Genomic DNA, 27,252 nt, shown 5'->3' with positions numbered 1-27,252 from the left:
GGTGGTCACACCCCTTCCTTGTAAGAAAACATTTGTTCTGCTCCATCAGCCTGAGCCTGGCTCACCAGCAGGCAAGCAGGCAGGCAGGACAGTGTCTGGGGTCAGCAGCAGCATGGGCTCTCAGCTAGACTCCGTAAGGCTGCACAGGCAGAACTGGGGGATTCTCTAAGGAACCCCCAGAGTACATGATATCATGCAACTAGCACTGAAATGGGTGTAGTTGTAGGATTCCAGCATGTTTGATACCTAACATGCCTAGGCTCGGAGAAGCCATTGTATAGCTGGACCACTCGTGTTGACCAGTGTCCATTACATACCTTAAGAGGGCTTCCCTGCACTTAGAATCCATGAATTGACCTGGGGTCAGTAGGGTCACTTTGCTCATGCAGGGGTACACTCACAATTAGAACCAGGTTCCATGTCCTTGGGTTGAAAGGTCTACTAGAGGGGTGACTTATAATGTCTAAGGGCAATGGCCAGGATTTGAGGTGAATGGGTGCAAGCAACATTTCACGTAGGCTGCAATGGCAGGCGTGCAGAGAGTTTGCATGGGCTCCCATGAGGGGCATAATACATGATGCAGCCCATGGGGGACCCCTGGTGTACCAATGTCCTGGGGACCTAAATATCATATACTATGGCCTTACATGGGTGCAACAGCATGCCCATTGTGGGTGTTAAAAGTTTACCAGTGACCAAATTAACAGGAGAGCAGTCATTGGAATCCTGGTTAGCAGGATCCCAGTGAACTACAGTCTCAACACACTGACATCAAGCAAAAAGTCGGGGTAACTATGTTAGAAAGGTGGCACTTTCCTACACTCAGAAGCAAATGGTACCAGACTCTCCGTGCCCTGTCCGGAGCCACCAGACTAACTTGGGCCCAGTCGCTCTTGATCTTCTTGAGAAATATGGGCATAAGTGTATGGCTAGAAAGGCGCACAGAAAACCTGAGCTCCATTCGAGACTAAAATCATCTCCTAGCAAGAGACCTTGGAAACTCCAGCGTGGAAAACTGCTGTCATCGCCAGTTCTCGGAGGCAGCTAACAAATCTAACCAAGGCTCTCCTACCCACTGCTGATAAAGACCTTGTGCCACCTCCGGGTAGAGGTGCCATTGGTTACCTGCTAGCCATCTTCAACTGAGTTTCCCGCACTGTCTTTCAGAAAACCTGTCAGGTGTTGATCCATTAGCGATATGCCCTGATGGTTCCACACATGTCCAGAGGAGCAGACCCACTTGACAAATGATCCACAACCCCAACCCATGATGTTTGCTGCAGTCCCACATGGCAGTGGTCTTGCCTGTGAACACCAGAACAAGCCTACCCTTGATGGAGGGCAGAAAGGCTTTCAATGCCAGTCGGATCTTTCGGAGCTCCAGCAGGTTAATGTGGCATCTGGATTCTGCCAGAGACCAGAGTCCTCTGATTTGCCCCACTCCATCCCAGGAGTGACACATCTGTCACTACTGTGTCATCTGCTTGGGGAAGGTAGAGGGATCCAACCCTGACCCAATCACAGTTGATTAGCCACCACTGCAGATCTTATGAAGTTCCCTCTAAGATCAGGACCATGTCAGAGATTCCCTTGCTGCTGTTGCCACTGAAACTTCAGGTCTCACTGTACAGCCCCACTCATACCAGCATGCATGTGTCTCTAGCAGGATAAAGGAGGTGATGACTCACAACAGGCTCCATCTGGCTCACTGAAACACTTGGGAGGATAAGCCCCAAATTGCACTGTGTTCAGAAAAGCTCTGATGAAATGAAGTATCTGAGAGGGAGTCAAGTTTGACTTCAGCACGTTGATAGTGAAACCCAGAAAATGCTGAAGGTTTGTCGTAGTCTGAAGGTGGGAGACGACTGCCTGAGACTAGCATGGATTCAACAGAATCTCCTCAAGGCAGGAAAAAACCTGGAATCCCCAACATCCGCAGGTGAGCAGTAACCACTGACATCACTTCCGTGAACACCAGAATGGGGCTGTTAAGGTCGAAGAGAAGCTCAGCAAACAAAGTGCTCTTGACCCACCGTGAACCACAGGTAACGTCTGTAGGCAAGTAGGACTAGTATGAGGAAGTATGCATCCTCAAAGTCCAACACTACATCCAGTCTCATAGGTCCAGGGCAGATAGAACTTGCACAAGAGTGTTAATTTTGAATTTCTCCTTTTTCAAGTACAAGTTGAGCAGGGTCAGTTCAGGCATAGTACGAAGACATCCGTCCTTGTTGGACACCAGAAACTAAAGGGAATAGCAACCACAACCTTCTGATGCAAAAATGTTCTCTATGGCACACCCTTGGCAGAGAGCCAATGTGGAATGACTGAGTAAGGTGAAGTGGCCCTCTGTCAACTTGTCACAAGTGAGTGGAGTGGGAGAGGAGTAGTCATAAAGGGGAGTGAGAAGCCCCTTTGGATGAGCTGCAAAACCCAACAGTCATATGCTACTGACATCCAGCGGTGCAGACGATATCTTATTCAGCCCACAATTGGGTGCCCATGATGGTTGGAGGGCAAACTAAACAGGTTTGGAGAATGCGGCCGCCAGGGGATGGTTGACTGACCACACTTAGGGCTGACTGTCCCATGTGCCAGGTGAGGACCACATCCTCGGGCACGAAAGGACTGAGAAACCTTTTGGCTGTGGTGGCTGGAGGTGTAGAGATGCGGTTGAAAGACTTCTGTGGCCATAAAAGTAGCTTAAGTCAGAGTGGGGTTGGCAAAGGGCCACGGAAGGGCCCAAGGACCAGACTGTAGCGCTGCAGTCCTTATAGAGAACCAGTGCAGAGTCTGTCTGAACAGACTGGAGTCATCAAGCAGGTCCATGAGTGAAGCCTGGACATTGCCCAAAAAACCCCGGTAGTTCTGAACCAGGCGTGGCACCTAAGGGTCACAGATAAACAAATCGCTGTGCCCAGCTAGTCTGTGTCCAGCCCACATCTTTTAGTGAACTTGGCTGCACTCACCACCCCCAAGACCATGGGTGGTAGTTGCGCAATCGAGACCCAGATTGCATGGAGTATGAGCCCAAGAGGCGCACACTGTCCAGGACTGCAGGGTCAGGCTGGCAGAAGAGAAAATTCCCCTTCAGAAGTTATCCAGCCTTTTGGATTTCCTATCCTGTAGAGTGGAAGGGAATGCACAAGGGTTAATTATGGAGGAGTGGCCTGGACCACCAAGCTCTCCAGGGTGGGGTGCTGAGGGAGGAAGCTAGGGCCCCCTGTAGCAAGGTGATGGAAGCAGGCAATTGTATGCACAAGAGCCCAGAGTAGGACTTCGGTAGGGGCTTCATTAAAGAGGGAGTAAGGGTTCTGTAGGGGATACCGTGCATGGCTGATGCACCTCCATCAAGCCATTGGTCTCAAGTGCCACTCAGCATTGCATAAGGGTAGCTTAAGGTCCAGGGCCTCAACCACCCTTTGCACCACCACTGCAAAGGAGGCCCCCTCATTCGTAGCAACAATAGGGGGAAGACACCAGGTCAGTATCTGAAGAGTTTTCCAGGCCACTGGCATCCACTAGATTCTCATACCATGTGTCCTCTGGATCTTCTAAGACCTGGTAACCATAAAGGTATGTCAACCCCACTTGATCATCACCCAATCCAGCCTGTCACAGGAGTAAGGCACTGGCTCCACAATAAACAAGGGTGGGCAGGGAGTCTGGTTGGACACAGACAATGCCCTTTTGGCTCCTCCATATCAGTGTAGGGAATGACTATGAGGGGGCATGACCTGCTGGGTACTGGGTCAGCACTCAGCTCCCTAGGACCTGACTGATGTTAAAGCAAACCCCTTGGCGCTCCAGAGGGGTCAGGGTGCCCAAAAATGAGGTGTTTGGCCTCCTAAAAGTCCTTTAGTTGGGCTTAAGATGCTCTGGTTCCCAGAAAGTCGGAGACCGACAACTAAGCGCAGGCTCCACGACAGACCTATGCCACGACTGACAACAGCCCGGCAACTCGTCCAAAGACTTGCACTGCAAAGTACAAGACCTTTTTGACTTTTTCTTGCGGGACCTTACAAACTTACCTGAAGACTTGGAGTGAGATGATGATCACCAGGTACACCACTGCAACTGATCTCAGGACCTTCCTCCTGACCGTTATCGAGAACACCATGGGGTCAGTGAACATCAGGAGACAACAAGCTTATGGAACCACTTAGTCAGCATCTTGGAATAAATGGCGCACCAATCTTTGCACGTCTGAGCATTGTGATGGCGCCCCAACCACCACAGGCAACACAAATGTGTCAGTCTCCAATATCTGGGACAGGTGCTGCACGGCTTAATAAACCTTGTCTTAGTGGACATCCTGCAAACCATGAGACAGTCACAAAAAGTATCCAACAAAAGCTTAAAAAACGAGGCAAAAAAAATCAAAGGGGTAGCTCTCTCCAAATCTGCGCTAACTGGCGCAAAAAGACGAGAACTCAGTCAGCCCACTGTGAGCATTGAGCACATCACCCTGAGATGAACAATGCCAGGCAAAGCCGGACAATGCCACCTATCAGTGCAAAGGGGTACTTCTCACTAATAGTTTTCGGATCTAGTCTGTCACGGGGAAAATATTTTAAGATATGGAATCTGCAGCTCTAAGTCTCTATCATTTAAAAACTTTACAGAGTACAACAAACCACATTTAAGAATGTTCACTGAGAACATTCACCAGGTTTTGTCAATGTTGTATATGCCAATGAAGCATTTTAACAAAAACTGACTGTCAGAAAGGTTGTCAACAATCTGAATATTATAATCGCATAGATGAAGAAAAATCACTATTTTTAAAATCAGTTAAATTTCAAATTAGCTATTGTAGTTCAAGCCAGTTGTATACAAGTCAGTGAAGGTACAACACTGAGAACCCCCACGACTTACGCATGATCTGTTAAGTACATTTTCATGTCAAAGGCTTGAGGGTAAGGATTTTTTTTTTAAGTTACATCAAATTAAAAAACAACATTAATGAGGCTCAACTGTGTAAGATTCATGGAAATTCCAGCTTCAAAGACTGCTCACTCATGTGGTTGGAAGGCACACATTTGTAGGATGCTTGATCTTCCAAGATGTACTGATGCAGAATCGACACTTCAGAAGATCTCTCCTGAAACTTTAACTTCACTTACATGTTGTGTAGCGAAATGTTCAGCTACGCCACAATATTTAGTTTAAAAAAAAAAAAGTGGTATAGAATAATACACTCAAAAGCTTGCTCGTATAGTGGATCAGTTAAATACATGCCTGCAAGCCATGCTCTCCAGCATCATATTTGTTATCCCCATCCAGTTGTTCTACCGCAACATAGTCTATGAAGGACTCAAAAACTGAAAAGAAAGAAAAATAAAAGGTGAAAATCGAACAGTAAATGGCACTCTAGAAAATACTTTAAAATGACAAGAGAATACTTACCACCAACCATTCTAGAGTGCAGACTGTAATGGTAACAACCCTATAGTTCCTAATTACGTAAACATTTTGAAAACATTTACACGACAGTTACTGCTTTCAGAATGCAGTCCTAAACTGATTTGAGTTTAGAAGAGCATGCCAAACAAACAAGTTTCCCACCATATTGACCAAGGAACGTAATACTGAAAGTGCCTCCCCTACACGTCACAATTTTTGTGCATTCAAACTTTTGAAGGATGAGACTGAATGAACAAGTTATTTACCTTCAGTAAATCAAACCAAACAAACTTTATTCGACTTTCAACAAGCCATAAAATTATCAAATAGTAACACATTTAGTAATAAATATGTATAAGAAAAATTATAGATAAATAGGGAAGGTAATAAAGCACATAATTAATTAGTTCAAGGACAGGTATATAAAACTTGGTAAATTTACATCAGTGCAAAATCGAGTTTCGTTACAGTATTTTCCAAAGAGTAAGGAGTTTGCCAGAGATTCCAAATGTTCAAATAAAATTAATCCAGTGCACCCATAGACTTCCTTACAGAGAGTACCGTACATAAAAAGTTTGCTAAAATTCCACACATTTCAATAGAGGATAAAATCTGTAAGCTAAAATACGCGTCACGGCACTGACGCAAATTAATCGATCTTAAAAAAGGCAATAAGAAACGTTTTCTAGGTATATCATAAAATTTACCAAAGAAGACCACATGCATTGTGGATTGGGGAGCTTTCGCATCACAAGGACATGCTCTTAAAACTGTACTCCAGTCACTCATGATCGGAAAAGTTACTAGCCGATGGAAGATATCTAAGCGGAATCTTGCGAGAACAAATCGATGTCGGGGATTTAAAACGCTTAGTAGGTAAGGCTGTACATCATCCGTCAACAGAATTAGTTGGTTAGACATTACTGTAGATTTTTTTGATTCCACTTCCCATCTCTGTTCATCCAAGTGCTTCAGTGTCAGAGCCCTCAATTCTCTCCTGGTTATTTTTTCCAGTGATTGTGGGTTTTGGTAATAGTCTTTGCAACCCATATTTTAAAAAAAGGTCATAATATATCTCAGCCAGGGAACTCTAAGCTAGTGTGTTAGGCTCATGCAGTCGGATAGAATGGCCTTGTTTAATCCGGTGTACTCAGAGGTCCACACTTTATGCCATAATAATAGAGGCTGTATCTTAATCAAATCAATTACAAAGTGGACCCCTAGTTCTGCATGGCTAATATAGGATGACGTGCTGTTTGGTGCCATTAGCAGGTATCTGAGGAAGTCATTTTCCACTAACTGAATCGCATGGCAGTTGGTATACCCCCAGATACATGCTCCATAAGTGGCCACCGGGATACATTTGGCTTTGTAGATTTTGACCATGTTTGACGGGGAAATCCCCCCTAGTTTTTTGGAAAAGATCTTCAAGGCCGCCGTTGTTTTAATGATTTGATCTTTTTTTGTTTTCACGCAGCGTGCCCAAGTGGCCTGCTTGTCAAACATTATGCCCAAGTATGAGAAGGTGGGAGCTATCTTCACCTTATCCTCGTGAATAGTGATATTGTAGTGTCGCGTGGGCTCTCATTATCCTAAATGAGACTACTGGATTTCTAGGCAGCAGGATCGATAACGGTGTGGGGGACTGAGTCTGACCCACGTGTAAGGAACTCTGTCACCCTAAACCCGGTGTTTGCTCCGGCTAACTAGCAGTGCCTCATTTCTCCCACGGGGAAGAGATGATTGGGCAGCCGAGCGCATGACATCTTTGGAACTTCTCAGGGAAGTCGTGGTCACTCAGATCCAAACCAACTCTCTCATTTACAATATGATCTCATATACAAATGACTAAGACAGTATAAGTTTTATATAATGTTTTAATAAAACAACTGTATTTTAGATAATAAGGCGTGAGCCGCAATAACCAGAACAATACAACACAGTAGGATTGAAATAGTCACCAGGAGAGTAAAACATAAGAACAAAGCTATCATAGTGCCTAACAGTTTATACTCTCCCTCTGCTTGTTCTATTTAGAGCACAGCATGTTAAGCTTCTAGCTTGCCTTTCTGAATCACTGGGGAGACATCAGCCCTCATACCTGAGCAAAGGCCTGTGATCTGGTTCAGCATCTAGTTGTGGTTCCCTGGTCAGAATCTCCCTCTTGCGTGTATTGGGACAAGAAAGTGATTTTATAACTAACATGTCAGCGTGATCACAAAATGTCCCTACGCAGGAATGCCAAGTCTAAATTCCTACCACGTCTATCGGCAATGTACCAGACAGTATCCTTGACTGAAGCACAGAGTGAATGTGTTATGGAGAACTCCAGTGCTGAAGTAGGCTAAACAGTGTGATATGAATAAAAAACAAAACCGTAGAACTGGCTATTTGAAAAATAACAGTACGAAGCCTAATAAAAAGCATTTAGAGCAAAGTGCACAGAGGCTCTAAACTACAAGCAAATGAATAAAATACATCCAGGGCAAAGTGCACAAAGGCCTAAAGCCTGAAGCTAACGCGCAAAGGATACTTAAAACTAACCACACTACAGTAGGACTTGCTCAGTTTCCTGCCACAGTTCATTATGAAAGTTTTCGAATGATTGACTGTGAGGCCAAGGACTGTCATGTAGTTTATACAAGTGGTTAGGAGTTTCTGGAGGGCTAGCGGTGTCCTGGCCATGAGTACTGCATCATCTGCGTAAAGGAGTGCAGGAACGGGGCGATTGCCTATTTGTGGAAGGTCTTTACATTTACTTATCAATTCACTTTCTAGGTTGTTTATCTATAATGAAAATAGAAGTGGGGCGAGAACGCAGCCTTGACGCACCCCTCTGTATATGCCAAAAGACCTAGTGCATTCCCCTCTCATCCCATACCTTACTACTGCTCTGCACCCAGTATACAAATCCCTTATAAAATGGACTATTGTTGGTTCAACCCCCATACTTGTTAGAATGTCCCATAACTTCTCATGCAAAACGCAGTCAAATGCTGAGGATAAATCTATAAAGGCCAGATGCAAATTACCCTCTCTGGTCTTCGTATACTTCCCCACTAGGATAGTTAAATTCAGAGCATGTTCCACTGTACCTAGTCCTGTGCGGAAGCCATACTGCACTGGGGATAGGATGTTATTTCCTTCCGCCCATGTTTGGAGTCTATTTAAAATTATTCTCCCTGCTAATTTGTCTGATGTATCGAGGAGAGAAATTGGCCTGTAACAAGCTGGGTTAAGGCGATCGCCCTTTTTGTATCTAGGTAGAATGATAGAATGACGCCATGTTGATGGTGGGCCTTGTGTGCAAATGGCCCTCAATACCTGCGTCAATAGAGGTCCCCATAAGTGGGTGTTAGCTTTATATAGGTCGATTGGACCACCATCGGGCCCTGGCGCTTTCCCGGCTTTGCTTGTGTTTATAGCTTCCACTACCTCGTCTAAGGTAAACTGAGGTGATACTGCTAGGTGTGGATCTTCCTCAAAGTCTGGAACCTTTAAAGGGTCCAGAGGAACTCTGTCATTAGGTTGGCAATATATTTTAGAAAAGTACATGATCCAGTCCTCTTTCGAAATTGCAATTTCCATTCTAGGGGTATCATTGTCACCTAGACAGGAGTATTTATTATTTTCCAGAAGAGGGCATTGTCTTTCATCAGAATAGCTCTGTGTAAGTTGTCCCATGACTTTCCTCTCAAGGCGAGTTTCCTCTTTTTTATGGCTGTCTTGTATGCCAGTCTACAGGTACGTATTTCAGTCTGACATCTTATGGGGGCACTAAGGGCTTTTTGTAATCTAGTGTGCGCTTTCATACAATCGTGGTCAAACCAGCCGGTTTCCCTTTTTTTACCCCCTGCCGTCCTAATCGTGAGGGCTTCTTTTACGGCATAGGTTATCTGTTGGAAAGCACTTAAGCATTCTCCTAGGGTCATGTCATCACTGAGGCAATCAAGGAACACTTGGGTATGTTCACGTAATATATGTTTCAATAATACCTGTGGGTCGGTCTGAGTCCATCTCAGTGTGTAGCCATTACCCGGGGCTAGCACAATATCGTTTGCCATCATAGCCTCTCCGGCTTTAGCCTGTGTGGCAGGAGTTAGTGAAAGTTCCAGGCTTTGAGGGAATTGGTCGCTTATTGCGATGTTGTGAATTATGTAGTTAGTAAAATAGTGTGCAAAATGTGTTGACATTAAAATATAATCGAACACTGTGTTGGCACCCCTTCCATTAAAGGTTGGTTTAAACTGTAGTTCTTTGAAAAATAATTCATTTATAAGAGACAGATTGTGTTTTTGGGCCACTGAGTTCATTGCCTCTCCTTGGATGGTATGTGAAAAGTGCGGCCCTATGCCGATATCTTCGGTATCCCAACCGCACACCTTTCCTGTGGGTTGCTTGCAAAGATGTACATTAAAGTCGCCCCCCCATATAATGAGTCTCACGTCTATTACTTGCACATATTTTCTCTAGGTCCTCACCCATCTGTGTTAACATTTTGGGGACTTCTCTAGGCGTTGCATTATTATAGAAGTTGATAAGTACTAGGTGCATGTTCTGATCCAAACTGCACTCAATCATTTGATAATAGGATTTCGTGATTTGCATTTTTGGGTTGTGTAGCCACGCCTTATTTGAGATATATGTGCATAGGCCTCCCTTTGGCCTGCCATGATTAGTCTGTACAGCTGGTGTATGAAATGTCTTGTACCCATTTATATGGACTGGATTTAATGTCCAGGTCTCCTGAAGACAGATACAAGGAAAATCCTCAATGAAATTCACCCAAAGCTCGTTATTAATCTTATTAGTTAGGCCTGCCACATTCCAGTAGAGTATGGCTGTTTCCATATATTTATGGGGTTGAGAATGCGCCTTCTCTATAGGTAGTAAGGGTGGTACGTCATCTGGAGTATAAGTTATTGGAGGGGGTCGGTTTCAATGATTCAGATGGGTGTCTGTGATGTTCCTGTCAGGTACCATCTCGCGGGATACATCTCCCCTGTTCTTAGTAGGCCTTTCTATATTTACATCTGGGGCCAATTCATAAGGAAAATCTATCTTGTTCCTGGTTAGTCAATCCAAATCTTCTAGCGTTAAGAGGTTGAAATCTATTGCTAAGGATTGAAGTCCAGGGTGTTTAGTACTTGTTCATTTACGGATTGTAGATTCCTAAGGTTACGCCCCGAAGATCTTGGATAAAAGAAACCCAAGGGTAGCAGTGAAATTCCTTGGCAAGTGGCTTGTCTAACGCCTAATTTGTGGATGATACTATGCACCAAATCTGGGGTCTTAAATAAAGAACCACACGGTCTCCTTCCACTACTTTCTCCCCGTTTCCTATCCACTTGACTCTTCTAGCCATTTTTATGTCATTGAAAAGGACCCCCCAGCACCCAAACGTGTTCCTATCCAGTTCAGGGCCTTATTCCTCAATGTCGGCCACGTTTCCCGGTGTTGATCACCTATAGGAGGAACATTTACCAGGACCACAACATATGGAGTTGCCTCCGGAGGAAGATGTAAAAGATCACTTGGTGAGTATGTAGACTTCGGGGGACTTGTTTCAATATATTGAGACCTTCCTTTGTCTATTCGGGGAATATTTGTCCTAATTAGTGAAGGAGTGTTAGGTGATGTGGTAGCTAGTTTATGATTACTAGTTGGTACTGGTGGAAATTATTGTGTACTGGTCAGAGGCTTGTGAATAGAGTGTATATGACTAGTACTTGATGATATGAGTGGTAACTGTGGTTTAGTCCGGAGCTTTGGGAACAAGTGTGAGTCATCAGCCCTATCTAGAGGTATGGATTGGGAGTTTCGCTCAAAATTTAGGTTTGGCAATAATAAGCTTGGGTTTTGTTTTGGGTCGTGTGAGGCCTCTGGGTGTAAAGACTTTATAATTCCGATGCCTGCCTCAACCTTGCACTCCACCACTTTTAAGCGTTCCAACAGGGAATCCAGTTTGGCCCCGAATGAGGATTTCATGCTATTTATTAGATCACAGAGGTTGACTAGGAGAGATCGAGTCGTATCTACTGGTTCAATTGGAGGTTTCTTATGAGATGACTTCTTTGAGGGCTTTCTATAGAGTGTAAGTACCGAATCATTCTTAGGAATATATATATATATATTTTTTAGAGGTGTTGTCTGCCTTCTCTGGCGCCGGCTTTCTTCGGCGTTTAGCTACAGGTGAAAGGTCATCTAATGAGAGAATTGAATCTGAGATATTTTTAATGCATCCATTTTTATCTGTTGCATCTCTATTCAGTGCCTCATTATTGCACCGAGTAGAATCATCAGTTATCACCACATCCATTGGAGATTGGGTGTTGTGTTCTTTGGATGTCAGGATTTTCCCCTCTACGTTGGCGACTTGTTTATCTATCATACCCATAGCCCCTGAGATGTATTTTAATATGGAAGTACTGTCTTTTAAGTTTGGGGGGTGACTCAATGTTGAGTGCTTCCTTTTCCCCATATTTTGTGTGATGTCAGTAAGTCTGGTGTGGGAAGATTGGGATATTTGTATATAAGGTACGCTTAGTTAATTGTGTTAATTGTGTTACGTGCACCAAAAATAGCACCACGCCAATTAAAATAATTAAACAAATTGGCAAAAAGTGAAATAAGAGGAACACTTTGCCGACAGGTAGCAATCTGTTCGAATATAAAATTAGAATTTAAAAAGGAAAAGAAGGAAAAGAGAGAAAAGGATAAATTGTCACTTGTTTGTCCAGCGTATGGTAGCTCCTAAGATGTTCCTACACTTGGTATCCCACCAGGGGCTGAAAGCAAATGCCAAGGTTTCCCAGAGAAGCCGCCGTCCGGGTCAGGATGGACAGTAGTTCCTTTGTCTTCTCGATTCCAATTAGTATTTCTCTTTCCTTTATAGCCAGAGGCCCTCAGAAAGCAGTTGAAAGAGGGGGGGCCCAGCCCAGCGATGCGGGCGCGAAAGAACAGGAAGGGGGCTCCTCCTCTCGGCCACAGCAGCAACAGCAGCGGCTCAGTCCCTTCAGTAATGAATTATCTGGTAGACATTCTAGTTGCAGATTCCTTACCTTAGATTTTCACCCCATGCCCCAGTCTTGATCTGTAGATTTTTCTCAAGCAGTACCCCTATGCGCCGTTAGTTGGCGTCTGTCAACTTCACGTCCGTCGTTGCTGTTCTGTTCACCAGATGTCATATGTAGATGCTACAGCACCATGCTCACAGTTTCTTTTAATGAATTTCCACACCAGAAGCATGGAGGATTGAAGAATACTGCCACTGGTGCGCCAGAACTAAGGCCCTGGAAGGAAAGGCACCGCCCCTAGAAATCAGTTTGCAGAGCGGGGAGGATGGGTGGGTCAGTAAGGAATCTGCAACTAGAATAGGTCTCTACCAGATAATTTGTTACCAAAAGTAAGTAACTTGTTCATCTGATAGAGACGTAGTTGTAGATTCCTTACTGTAGAATAGATACCCAAGCAATACCAGCCCAGAGGTGGGTCTGCAAACAAGGATAATACTAGGAAGTGCTGCAGGACCAAAAGGGCAAAGTACCCGTCCTTCTGGACCTGACTGTCCAGGCACTAGTGTTTGGTGAACTTGTGCAATGACACCCATGCTGCTGCCTTGCTGAGGTCCTGGACCGGAACACTGCATGCTAATGCAGTGGTTGCAGCTGTTGCTCTGGTGGAGTGACCACACAAACCTTCAGAGGGTTGCTTTTTAGCGAGTGTGTAGTACATTTTAATGCAGCCAACAACCCAGGTGGAGATGGTTCTCTTCTGCATTGCCCGACCTTTCTTCGCACCAATATAACTCACAAAGAGATGATCATCCATCCGGAACGCCAGACTTGTCTGTACACCAGGCCACAAATTAATGTCAACAGAAGTATACAGTTTTGGTGAAGGGACGCCTGGCTGCCAAGTTAATGTTACAGACTTCAGGCATGTCGTAAGCTGGCCTGTTGGGTGGTGGGTACCTTAGGTACTTACACCTTTTACCAGGTCCAGGTATCCCCTGGTAGTGTAGTGTATAGACAATTTTTTTTAGAAGGCAGGCTCTCTAGAGGTAGCTGTGGATGAGCAGCCAAGGCTTATCTAGGAGGCAAGCAAAGCTCATGCATTACCACTGTAGCCACACAGAACTTACACACATGAAACAGTCAGTGTTACAAAAATAAAGGTACTTTATTTTAGTGACAATACCAAAAATACCAAATAGACACTTCTACAATAGGAAGAAAGTAAACACACTAAATATGTACACTAGCAATCAGAAATAGGCATAGAAAGTGATAGAAAACAGTGCAAACACACTGGTAATTAAGCAACAGTGACCCTTGGCGGAGTCCAAACCCTATACAAAAAAAGTGGAACACAAACACAGGACCCCCACTTAAGTAAGTGGAATGTGTCGAGAAAAGTTGGGTGTTCTAAGAAACCCCAAAGGTAAGTACCACAGTGCTCCCTAGCGACCAGCAGGAAAGGAGTAAGTTGCTGGATTTTCACCAAACCACACAGAAAGAAGAAAATGACACCCAGACAAGAATGCAAAAAACCAGCAGTTGATTCCAGAAGACGACGACCTGTGGAAGAAGGGAAACAATTCCAGAAGTCACAGAAGAGTCCAGTGGAGGCAGGAGCCACTACCGTCCAGTCTACGATTGCAGTAGTTGATCGATGGTGATGTGAAGAAGGTCAGCACTGCAGCCCTGGAGTCTGAAGAGTTCTTGAAGGGTGCAGATGACGTCCCAAGCTGGAAGAATTGCAGTCAGATACTGGTGCAAGGATTCCACCAACAAGCCTTGGCAAAGGCAAATGTCTAGGTTGGCGGAAAGTGGTGCTGCCGGGGACCAGCAAGGCCCAGGAGGACTCAGAGGAGGGGGGTGTCACAGGGGAACCTCAGCAGCAGAGAGCCCCCGGAAGTGGCCGGGGACACAGAAGTCACATTAGAGCCCACGCAGCACTACTGAAGAAGGGTCCCATGCCACAAGAGAACCATGCAGAGGGCTGTGCGTCGCAGGAAGGAGTGCTGGAACTACACGTAGCATGAAGATCCTTTGGAGGATATGCAAACGAGCCTTGGTAGCTGCAAGAGTCACGGTGCAACTGTCCTGCATGGGAAGGCAAAGGCTTACCACCACCATAGTCAGACAGCTGGCAAAGAGGACCAAGATGACTACTTCAGATCACCACCCGTGAGATGCAGGATCCACACAGCTCAGGGTGAGGCGGAGACCTTCGCAGCCGGCCATCGTTGCCATTGGAGCCTGTAGATGCAGGGGAGTGACTCCTTCACTCCAAGGGAAATTCTTTCTCGTACACACTGAAGACTTGCTGCCCTCAGAGGATGCACAGTCAGGAAAATGTGGCATAAAATTGAAGGAGCCGTGGAAACCATGTTGCAAGAAGAGTCTTCTTCGTAGAAGCAGATAGTCGGTTCCCGGAGGGTCCAGTCGTGATTCTAGTGGCTAGAAATTGCAGGAGGTTGCAGGAGTCCTGCTGAAATCTTGCAAGCCGAATCTGAGGATCCACCTAATGCAGAGACCCTAAACGGCCGTGAAAGGGGGATTGGTCACCTAGCCAGGTGATCACCTATAAGGAGGGAGCCCTGACGTCACTTGCCTGACCTGGCCACTCAGAAGCTCCCAGAGATCCCTACCAATCTTGGATTCAAGATGGTAGAACCAAGTGAGCCTCTGGAGGAGCTCTGTGCACCACCCCTGGGGTGGTGATGGACAGGGGAGTGGCACTCCTTTCCATTGTCCAGTTTCGCACAAAATCAGGGACTGGAGGTCCCTGAACCAGTGTAGACTAGTTTATGCAAGGAGGGCACCAAATGTGCCCTTCAAAGCATACCAGTGGCTTGGGGAGGCTACCCCTCCCAAGCCATCTGTAAGGAAATGCCTCCTTGGCATGGTTACCCCCTGACTTTTTGCCTTTTGCTGATACCAGTTATGATTGAAAGTGTGCTGGGACACTGCTAACCAGACACCAGCACCAGTGTTCTTTCCCTAAACTGTGCCTTTGTTTCCACAATTGGCACAGTCCTGCCACTCAGATAAGCCCCTTGTAAATGGTACCCCTGGTACCAAGGGCCCTGATTCAAGGGAAGGTCTCGAAGGGCTGCAGCATGTCTTATGCCACCCTGGGGACCCCTCAATCAGCACATGCACAATGCCTCACAGCTTGTGTGTGCTGGTGGGGAGAAAATGACTAAGTCAACATGGCCCGCCCCTCAGGGTGCCATGCCAACCTCACACTGCATGTGGCATAGGTAAGTCACCCCTCTAGCAGCCTTACAGCCCTAAGGCAGGGTGCACTATACCACAGGTGAGGGCATAGCTGCGTGAGCAATATGCCCCTACAGTGTCTGTCCATTCTTAGACATTCTAAGTAAGGTGTGGCCATATTATTAAGTATATGGTCTGGTAGTTTGTCAAACACGAACTCCACAGTTCCATAATGGCTACACTGAAAGGTGAGAAGTTTGGTATCAAACTTCTCAGCACAATAAATGCATACTGATGCCAGTGTGGAATTTATTGAAACATGCACCCAGAGGGCTTCTTCGAGATGCCCCGTTAATACCAATCCGACTCCTAGAGCTAGGCTGACCAGTTTCTGCCAGCCTGCCACAACCAGACGAGCTACTGGCCACATGGGGATAGTGCCTTTGTCACTCTGTGGCCAGGAAAAAAGGCAGTTCTGGGTGGAGGTGCTTCTCACCTCCCTCTGCAGGAACTGTAACACCTGGCGGTGAGCCTCAAAGGCTCACCCCTTTAATTACATCTCCCCAGGGCATCCCAGCTAGTGGAGATGCCAGCCCCTCCGGCCACTGCCCCCACTTTTGGCGGCAAGGCTGGAGGAGATCATGAGAAAAACAAGGAAGAGTCACTCATCAGTCTCGACAGTCCCTAAGGTGTCCTGAGCTGAGAAATCCTCCATCTTAAGTTTGGAAGGTTCCCCCTATAGGATTAGGGATGTGCCACCCTCCCCTCAGGGAGGAGGCACAAAGAGGGTGTAGCCACCCTCCAGGACAGTAGCCATTGGCTACTGCCCTCCTGACCTAAACACACCCCTAAATTTACTATTTAGGGGCACCCCAGATCCCAGGAAATCAGATTCCTACAACCTGAAACAAGGACGGCTGACCTGAAAGCCCTGCAGAGACAGACGACTACTGCTTTGGCACCAACCCTACCGGCCTGTCTCCTGACTAGAAGAAAACTGCACAGCGACGCATCCAACGGGGACCAGCAACCTCTGAAGTCTCAGAGGACTGCCTTGAAACCCGAAGGACCAGGAACCTCCCAAGAACAGCGGCACTGTTCAAAAACAGCAACAACTTTGCAACTTTCTTGCAATTTTTAAAGACCTCATTCTTCCCCCCAGAAGCGCGAGACTTCACACACTGCACCCGATGCCCCCGGCTCGAGCTCCAGAGAATCAACACTACAGGGAGGACTCCCAGGTGACTGACCTCGTGAGTAACCCGAGATGACCTCCCTGGACCCCCACAGCGACGCATGCAGAGAGAAAACAGAGGCTACCCCTGACCGCGACTGCCTGTAACAAGGAACCCAACGCCTGGATCAAGCACTGCACCCGCAGCCCCCAGGACCAGAAGGAACCAAACCTCATTGCAGGAGTGACCCCCAGGTTACCCTCTGCTTAGCCCAGTCGGGGGCTGGCCCGAGAAGCCCCCCCTGTGCCCTGCCTGCACCGCTAGAGTGACCCATGGGGCCCTCCATTTATTTTAATTAAAAAACAGACGCCTGCTTTGCACACTGCACCCTGCTGCCCCTGTGCCTCTGAGGGTGTGTTGTGTGCCTACTTGTGTCCCCCCGAGTGCTCTACAAAACCCCCCTGGTCTGCCCTCCGAGGATGCGGGTACTTACCTGTAGGCAGACTGGAACCGGAGCACCCCTGTTCTCCATAGGCACCTATGTGTTTTGGGCTCCTCTTTGACCTCTGCACCTGACCGGCCCTGTGCTGCTGGTGTGGCAACTTTGGGGTTGCCTAGAACCCCCAACGGTGGGTTGCCTATGCCCAGGAACTTAGACTTTGTAAGTGTCCCACTTACCTGACAAACTAACCATTACTTACCTCCCCCAGGAACTGTTGATTTTTACACACTGTCCACTTTTAAAATAGCTTATTGCCATTTTAACTAAAACTGTGTATGCTACTGCTCTAATTCAAAGTTCCTAACTAACTTGTGCGGAGTACCTTGCATTTTATGTATTTACTTCAAATCTTGAACTTGTGGTTCTAAAATAAATTAAGAAAATATATTTTACGACATAAAAGCCTATTGGCCTGGATTTAAGTCTGGGTGTGTGTTCCTCATTTATTGCCTGTGTGTGTACAACAAATGCTTAACTCTACCCTCTGATAAGCCTACTGCTCGACCACAATACCACAAAATAAGAGCACTAGAATTATCTAATTTTGCCACTATCTTACCTCGAAGGGAAAACCTTGGACTTTGTGCACACTATCTCTCACTTTGAGCGGGGCTATCAGGTCAGCAGTCCTTTAGGTCGTCAGGAAATCTGTTGTCCTGGGTTCAGGGTCACCCCTAAATACTCAATTTAGGGGTGTGTTTAGGGCTGGAGGGCAGTAGCCAATGGCTACTGTCCCTGAGGGTGGATACACCCTCCTTGTGCCTCCTCCCTGTGGGGAGGGGAGCACATCCCTAATCCCATTGGGGGGAATCCGACAAAGCAAGATGGAGGATTTCCCTAAGGCAGGGGTCACCTCAGCTCAGGACACCTTAGGGGCTGTCCTGGCTGGAGGATGACTCCTTGTTTTTCTCATTATCTCCTCCGGACTTGCCACCAAAAGTGGGGGCTCTGTCCGGGTGGCGGGCATCTCACCAGCTGGAGAGCCCTGGGGAGCTGTAACACCAGGCTTCAGCCTTTGAGGCTCACCGCCAAGTGTTAGTTCCTGCAGGGGGAGGTGTGAAGCACCTCCACCCAGTCCAGGCTTTGTTCCTGGCCACAGAGCTACAAAGGCACTCACCCCATGTGGCCAGAAACTAGTCTGGATGTGGCAGGCTGGCAGAAACTGGTCAGCCTAGCACTAGTAGTTGGGCTGGCATACAGGGGGCATCTCTAAGATGCCCTCTGTGTGTGTTTCTCAATAAATCCCACACTGGCATCAGTGTAGATTTATTGTGCTGAGAAGTTTGATACCCATTATGGAACTGTCGAGGTTCGTATGGACATACTCCCAGACCATATACTTAGTATGGCTACCCTGCACTTACAATGTCTAAGAACTGACTTTCACTGTAGGGGCATAGTACTCATGCAGCTATGCCCTCACCTGTGATATAGTGCACCCTGCCTTAGGCTTATAAGGCCTGGTAGAGGGGTGACTTAGGCCACAGGCAGTGATTTGTGGGCATGGAACTCTGAGGGGAGTGCCATGTTGACAGTCATTTTCTCCCCAACAGCAAAACATAAGCTGTGAGGCAGTGTTCATGTGCTGAGTGAGGGATCCCCAGGGTGGCATTATACATGTTGCGTCCCTTAGAGACCTTCCCTGGCTAAAGGGCCATGGTATCAGGGGTACCATTTACAAGAGACAAAGGTACAGTTTAGGAAAAGAACACTGGTGCTGGGGCCTGGTTAGCAGGGTACCAGCACACTTTCAATCATAACTAGAATCAACAAAAGGAAAAAAGTTAGGGGGTAACCATGTCAACAGCAGCATTTTCCTACAACCAGTATGCTAATTGTGAGGTGCACAAAGTCAGGAACAACCAAATTGAGAGAGAGAGCGCACAGTCACTGGAGACCTGGTTAGCAGGATCCCAGTGAACACAGTCAAAACACTGACAGAATGCAAAAAGTGGGGGTAACCATGCCAAAAGAGGGTACTTTCCAACACCATCTAATCGTAAATTGCCTGCCTTTAAAATATCCTTCAGGAGCCAGACTGAATCCAGAAGTGTTCACAGTAGTCCTCTCATGAACCACTAAGTGTCATCTTTGAGACAATAGGGTGTATTATATGGTGTGGTTGTGCGACCTCACTGTGTAATAACACTTACAAAACCCTTTTAGGACCTTTAAGTTTAGTTTTTGTAAAACCTTCAACTCAACCTTGGGGAGCTGTGACTCTGAGCAGCTAGGCTTCAAAGGAAGAAGTTTAGAACAATTAAACCGCACCAAAGCAACTGAAGAAATCAGACACTAAATAAATTCAACACCAATTTAAAAAAAAAACTATTTTAAACACCAAAAAGAACAATATCCACTGGAGTTTCCTAGAGACATAGAATGTACAAGATATAGTAAATCAAAGTATTTCACTTAAACGCGAAAAAGCATTGCCAAATTCAATGGATCGGAATCATCAAAAAGTTTTCACAATTAAGTTTGGACTAGTTGTAAGATAGCCAATTGGGGTCACTTTAGGCAACACACTCCAGTAAGGGGTCACTCAAGGGGACTAGCAAGGTCCACAGAAATAGTTATCTCAGCAGGTGAAGCAGTGTTCAGTCAGTCCCAGGTACTTTTATCTTCTGTAGGGCTATCTTATAGAAGTGGCACTGATGTGATAGAAGAAAAATGCGGAAGACGCTCAAGAATGTTGTGGATGTGCACTGAGCTGGTGACAGCAATCTCGGTCATCCTCCAGATTGTTTTAGACTTATGGCACTAACTGCGGCTTTCACAAACTGGGGTAAAGTAGTGCTTTGCTATGCATATGGCTCATTGGATTCTACCACCCTCCCTCAGAGGCTCCAAGTGGAACCAGACAGTTTCCAGTGTTTGGGCACATATGCTTGGGTATATATGTGACTCCCCAAACAAAAAGGTGTCCATCTAGAAACCTAGGACAGGTACTATTGACTTTTCAAGAAGAGGAAGAGCACTGGTGTGCGCCTCTCCAGATGTTGGGGAAGGCAGCTATCTTTAAAATGATAATACTCCCCAAACTTATATGCCCTGCAGAATACATACTATCCAATCCCAGAGGCTACACTGGCCAAATTAGAGGGGTACATGAGGACTCCACTATGGAACGGGAACATCCCACAACAGCAGATAAGATGTTTCAGCGCAATTGATATAATGGTGGTATCGCTCTCCCATACATTAGGGCCTACTACTGGGCTGCGCATAAGGTGGCTATAAACGATTGAACGTTTGCACCTCAGGGACACTCCACATATTGGTTGGATCAAGTACAGTTTGTCACACGGTCACATTTACACCATCTGTACGGAGGAAAGGGCGTCAGACAGTTGCTGCCTGCAACGCAGGTGGAATTGGAGGAAAGCAACCGGATGTTTAGGCTGGGCAAATATGGTACCCTGATTAACACCCATTTGGGAAAGAGTGGATGCATGAACTGGGGAAAATTAAGGGCATTGGATATGCTCAGTATCTCTCACATCAGTGACCTCTTGGAACAGGAAGATCTGATGCCCTTTTCCTACCTTCAGAGGGAATACACAAATGAACCCAAACTCATGCCTAAAATACACACAGCTGAGAGATGATTGGGAAGCAAAGGGGCTTGGAGAATTAGATATAACTTAATATGCTCCCCTTGAGGGTAGGTTGTTCATGGAAAAGCTTGAATCAAAGGCAATCTCCTCCCCTATAAAGCATTCAACATGCCAGATAAGAACTGGATAAGCTGAGAGACAGGTGGGTGAGGAAAATTTGAGAGATGGATGATGTGGAGTGGGAGGCAGTCTGACCCTGATGCACCACCAGGGAGGTGGTCATTAAGTCCAGGTTGAGTCTGATACAGTTTAAGAAATTAAATAGTTTACTACGACTGAACGGCTACACAAAATGGGGAGAGTGGTGCCTCCGAACTGTGTGAGATGTAGAGGAGCTAGGAGTATTTTGGGGCAGATGCTCTGGGGCTGCCCAGCTATTTTGCCCTGAGGTGGTGAGGGGCCTCGGCATCATACTGGAATAAGACATTCCTCCCAAGTCCAAACAACAAGTTACTGTTGGTTAACACTTTTCCTGCTCAATACAGAAGCTACCTGCTTATGATTTCTCCCAATGTGCCAGCATTCAATGGATTTTTTCCCTAGCTCTCCACATAGACGAGGAATACTCTCGATTGCTCAGCTCCAAATGCGACTCAGTCTTCCATCACTGGAGCCTTAAGAAGTCCTCGCCTGCGTGCCGATGTCAGCCTCACCATTTTTTTGCGTGCCTTCGAGGCGAACAGGTGAATCCCAACACCTGCACAACATGTGCCAACTAAATAATGAAAATGTCACTTACCCAGTGTACATCTGTTCGTGGCATCAGTCGCTGGAGATTCACATGTTCTGCATAGCTCGCCATCTGGTGTTGGGTCGAGTGTTACAAGTTGTTTTTCTTCGAAGAAGTCTTTCGAGTCACGGGACCGAGTGACTCCTCCTTCTGTCTCCATTGCGCATGGGCGTCGACTCCATCTTCGATTCTTTTCCCCGCAGAGGGTGAGGTAGGAGTTGTGTTGTAGTAATAGTGCCCATGCAATGGAGTGACTAAGTATGTACCTATTTAAGGTTAAAATAATATATATACAAATGTACAAAGTTGAAGCTAACTTCCGAACTGCTACAGGCTCCCGGGGAGGTGGGTGGGCACATGTGAATCTCCAGCGACTGATGCCACGAACAGATGTACACTGGGTAAGTGACATTTTCAGTTCGATGGCATCTGTCACTGTAGATACACATGTTCTGCATAGACTAGTAAGCAGTTATCTCCCCAAAAGCGGTGGTTCAGCCTGTAGGAATGGAAGTGGTTTGAAATAATGTTCTTAACACGGCTTGAACTACTGTGGCTTGCTGTGCGGATAGCACGTCTACACAGTAGTGCTTGGTGAACGTGTGTGGCGTAGACCATGTGGCTGCCTTACATATTTCTTGCATTGGGATGTTTCCTAGAAAGGCCATGGTAGCACCTTTTTTTCTGGTTGAGTGTGCCCTTGGTGTAATGGGCAGTTGTCGTTTTGCTTTAAGGTAGCAGATTTGGATGCATTTAACTATCCATCTGGCTATACCTTGTTTTGATATTGGGTTTCCTGCATGAGGTTTTTGGAATGCAATAAATAGTTGTTTAGTCTTTCTGATGTTTTTCGTTCTGTCAATGTAGTACATTAATGCTCTTTTGACATCTAATGTATGTAGTGCCCTCTCAGCTACGGAATCTGGCTGTGGGAAGAACACTGGTAGTTCCACTGTTTGATTTAGGTGGAACGGTGAAATAACCTTTGGTAAAAATTTAGGATTAGTCCTTAGGACGACTTTATTCTTGTGTAGTTGTATAAAAGGTTCTTGTATTGTAAACGCCTGAATTTCGCTTACTCTTCTTAGAGATGTAATGGCGATGAGAAATGCAACCTTCCAGGTTAGGAACTGTATTTCGCAAGAGTGCATGGGTTCAAAAGGTGGACCCATGAGTCTGGTTAAGACAACATTTAAGTTCCATGAAGGAACAGGTGGTGTTCTTGGTGGTATAATTCTTTTAAGGCCTTCCATGAATGCTTTAATGACTGGTATCCTATATAGGGAAGTTGAATAGGTAGTCTGCAGGTATGCAGATATTGCCGCAAGGTGTATTTTAATGGAAGAGAAGGCTAGGTTAGATTTTTGTAAGTGAAGCAAGTAACCCACTACATCCTTTGGAGTTGCGTGTAAAGGTTGGATCTGATTATGATGTCAGTAGCAGACAAACCTCTTCCATTTACTTGCATAGCAGTGCCTAGTGGACGGCCTTCTGGCTTGCTTTATGACTTCCATACATTCTTGGGTAAGTTGTAAGTGTCCGAATTCTAGGATTTCAGGAGCCAGATTGCTAGATTCAGCGATGCTGGATCTGGATGTCAGATCTGTTGGTTGTGTTGTGTTAACAGATCCGGCCTGTTGGGCAATTTGATGTGGGGTACTACTGATAGGTCTAGCAGTGTTGTGTACCAGGGTTGCCTTGCCCAAGTTGGTGCTATTAAAATGAGTTTGAGTTTGTTTTGACTCAATTTGTTTACCAGATAAGGAAGGAGAGGGAGAGGAGGAAAAGCGTAGGCAAATATCCCTGACCAGTTCATCCATAGGGCATTGCCTTGGAACTGCCTGTGTGGGTATCTAGATGCGAAGTTTTGGCATTATGCGTTCTCTCTTGTTGCAAACAAGTCTATTTGAGGTGTTCCCCAGAGTCTGAAGTAAGTGTTTAGAATTTGGGGGTGAATTTCCCATTCGTGGACTTGTTGGTGATCTCAAGAGAGATTGTCTGCAAGTTGATTCTGGATCCCTGGAATAAACTGCGCTATTAGGCGAATGTGGTTGTAAATTGCCCATCGCCATATCTTCTGTGCTAGAAGGCTCAACTGCGTTGAGTGTGTCCCCCCCTGTTTGTTTAGATAATACATTGTTGTCATGTTGTCTGTTTTGACAAGAATGTATTTGTGAGTTATAATTGGTTGGAAAGCCCTTAATGCTTGAAAAACTGCTAGCATTTCTAGGTGATTTATATGCAGTTTTGTTTGATGTACGTTCCATTGTCCTTGTATGCTGTGTTGATCGAGGTGTGCTCCCCACCCTGTCATGGAAGCATCTGTTATTACGTATTGTGGCACTGGGTCTTGGAATGGCCGCCCTTTGTTTAAATTTATACTGTTCCACCATAGAAGCAAGAGGTAAGTTTGGCGGTCTATCAACACCAGATCTAGAAGGTGACCCTGTGCTTGTGACCATTGTGATGCTAGGCACTGTTGTAAGGGCCTCATGTGTAGTCTTGCGTTCGGGACAATGGCTATGCATGAAGACATCATGCCTAGGAGTTGTAATATCATCTTTGCTTGTATTGTTTGTGTTGGATACATGCGTTGTATGATCTTGTTGAAATTTTGAATTCTTTGTGGACTTGGAGTGGCTACTCCTTTTGTTGTGTCTATTATGGCTCCCGGGTATTGTTGTACTTTGCACGGCAAAATGTTGGATTTTGCAAAGTTGACGGTGAAACCTAGTTTGTAGAGGGTTTGTATGATTTGATTTGTGTGTTGTAAGCACTTTGTTAGTGAATTGGTTTTGATTAGCCAGTCGTCTAGATACGGGAATACATGTATTTGCTGCCTTCTGATGTGTGCAGCCACTACTGCTAGACATTTTGTAAAGACTCTTGGTGCGGTTGTTAAACCAAAGGCAATACTTTGAATTGGTAATGTATTCCTTTGGATACGAACCGTAGGTATTTTCTGTGAGATTGATGTATTGGTATATAGAAATACGCGTCTTTGAGGTCTAAGGTTGTCATGTAGTCCTGTAGTTTTAGCAATGGTAACACCTCTTGTAGCGTGACCATGTGAAAGTGGTCTGATTTGATGTAGGTGTTTAGTATTCTGAGGTCTAGGATTGGTCTCAGTGTTTTGTCCTTTTTTGGTATTAAGAAGTACAGTGAATAGACTCCTGTGTTTGTTTGTGTGTTTGGTACTAATTCGATTGCATTCTTTTGCAATAGTGCTTGAACTTCTATTTCCAGAAGTTCGGAATGTTGTTTTGATAAATTCTGTGCTTTTGGTGGTATGTTTGGAGGGAATTGTAGGAATTCTATGCAATAACCATGTTGGATAATTGCTAAGACCCAAGTGTCTGTAGTTATTTCCTCCCATGCTTTGTAATAATGACCTATTCTTCCCCCCCACTGGTGTTGTGTGGAGGGGGTGAGTGACATCCGAGTCACTGCTTGGTTGTAGGGGTTTTGGGGCTTTGAAATTTTCCTCTATTCCTAGGGAATTGCCCTCCTTTGTATTGGCCCCGAAAGCCTCCCCTGTACTGTCCCTGGTAGCTGGACGGTGTTGCCTGCGAGGTGCTGGCTTGTGTGGCCTGACCCCGAAACCCCCCTCTAAAGGGTGTCTTGCGGAAGGTGCTGTAGGTTCCTCTGCGGGGAGTAGAGTGCGCCCATGGCTTTAGCAGTGTCAGTGTCTTTTTTAAGTTTTTCGATTGCCGTGTCCACTTCTGGTCCAAACAGTTGTTTTTCGTTGAATGGCATATTGAGCACTGCCTGCTGTATCTCTGGTTTGAACCCAGACGTTCTTAGCCATGCGTGCCTTCTAATGGTCACAGATGTATTAATTGTTCTTGCAGCTGTGTCTGCTGCGTCCATAGAAGATCGTATCTGGTTATTTGATATGTTCTGTCCTTCCTCAACCACCTGCTTTGCCCTTTTTTGTAGTTCCTTGGGTAGATGCTCGATGAGGTGTTGCATCTCATCCCAATGGGCTATGTCATAGCGCGCAAGTAGTGCTTGAGAGTTAGCGATGCGCCACTGGTTTGCAGCTTGTACTGCGACTCTTTTCCCAGCTGCATCGAACTTGCGGCTCTCTTTATCTGGGGGTGGTGCATCCCCAGATGTGTGGGAGTTGGCTCTTTTCCGAGCTGCTCCTACTACGACGGAATCTGGTGGCAGCTGTGTGGTGATGAAAACAGGGTCTGTAGGAGGTGCCTTATATTTCTTTTCCACCCTTGGCGTTATTGCCCTACTTTTGACCGGCTCCTTGAAGATTTCCTTTGCGTGCCGAAGCATACCTGGCAGCATAGGCAGGCTTTGGTAGGAGCTGTGGGTGGAGGAGAGGGTGTTGAATAAAAAGTCGTCCTCGACTTGTTCTGAGTTGAGGTTTACGTTGTGGAATTGTGCTGCTCTAGCCACCACTTGAGAATATGCTGTGCTGTCTTCTGGTGGTGAGGGCTTTGTTGGATATGCCTCCGGACTGTTGTCCGACACTGGGGCGTCATATAAGTCCCAAGCGTCTTGATCCTGGTCACCTTGGCTCATGGTGGTGTGAGCCGGGGAATGTGACGGAGTTTGCGTCGGTGAGACGTTAATTACAGGTGGAGGAGAGGGTGGCGGAGTCACCTTTTTCACCATTTTTGTTTGTGGAGCCTGGTCTGTTTGAAACTCCAGTCTCCTTTTTCTCCTAATAGGGGGAAGGGTGCTTATTTTTCCTGTTCCCTGCTGTATGAAAATACGTTTTTGCGTATGGTCCACTTCGGTGGATTGCAGCTCTTCCTCAAACCTATGCTTTCGCATCTGAGAGGACAGTGATTGCTCCTCTGTATAAGAGCCTGGACCTGGGTCGGTTACGGGTTGTTTCGGCATCGAAACCCTGCCTGTATCTTTTTTCGGCTCCGAGGTGGCTTTTTTCGAGTCTAAACCTCTCGGCGTCGATCTTCGTCGGTGCCGCTGTCTCGCATCGGGCCGTTTCTACACCGCTATCTCGGTGTCGTTACTTTTCTCCAGCACTTTCTCGATCCCGAGAAGGCTGCGTGCCGGTGTCTCGACCGGAGTCGGACGATCTCGGCACTGTTTGGGCCTTTTTCGGTGCCGATGGTCGGTCACCGAATTTATGGGTGGAGCCATGGCTTGGTGGCAGTGGCGTCCCCTGGGCCTTGTCACTTTTCTTATGTGTTGTTTTCGACGTCTTACTCACGGTTCTTTGATCGTCGAATTCCTCGGAGTCCGATTCGTGGATCGAAAAGGTTTCTTCTTCCTCTTGTTCCTCGAACTCTCGGTGCGCTGTCGGCGTGGACTCCATCTGAAGTCTCCTGGCTCGACGGTCACGGAGTGTCTTTCGGGACCAGAACGCGCGACAGGCCTCGCAAGTCTCCTCACTGTGCTCAGGTGACAGGCACAGGTTACAGACCAAATGTTGGTCTGTATACGGGTATTTGTTGTGGCATTTGGGACAAAAACGGAACGGGGTCCGTTCCATCGGCGTTGTTCGACACGCGGTCGGGCCGACCAGGCCCCGACGGGGGATCGAAAACTACCCCGAAGGGCACCGGAGCGCGTCGATCTTCGATGCGGTGTTGAATCTAACTACGCCGAT

General features: G+C 46.3%; 1 protein-coding gene across 2 annotated transcripts in view; it reads right to left on the bottom strand.

Annotated features, from left to right (window-relative positions):
* The window catches only part of USP7 (ubiquitin specific peptidase 7), a 1,253,379-nt gene that overhangs the window by 629,305 nt on the left and 596,822 nt on the right, over positions 1 to 27,252 (bottom strand). For both annotated transcript variants that reach the window (XM_069210408.1, XM_069210409.1), the window contains exon 11: positions 5,242 to 5,324. In XM_069210408.1, the coding sequence (XP_069066509.1) occupies positions 5,242 to 5,324 (83 nt within the window). The remainder of the gene's footprint in view (positions 1 to 5,241; positions 5,325 to 27,252) is intronic.

Source organism: Pleurodeles waltl, chromosome 10 (assembly GCF_031143425.1).
Source record: "Pleurodeles waltl isolate 20211129_DDA chromosome 10, aPleWal1.hap1.20221129, whole genome shotgun sequence".
NCBI lineage: Eukaryota > Metazoa > Chordata > Amphibia > Caudata > Salamandridae > Pleurodeles > Pleurodeles waltl.
This window is presented reverse-complemented; position numbering and strand designations above follow the sequence as displayed.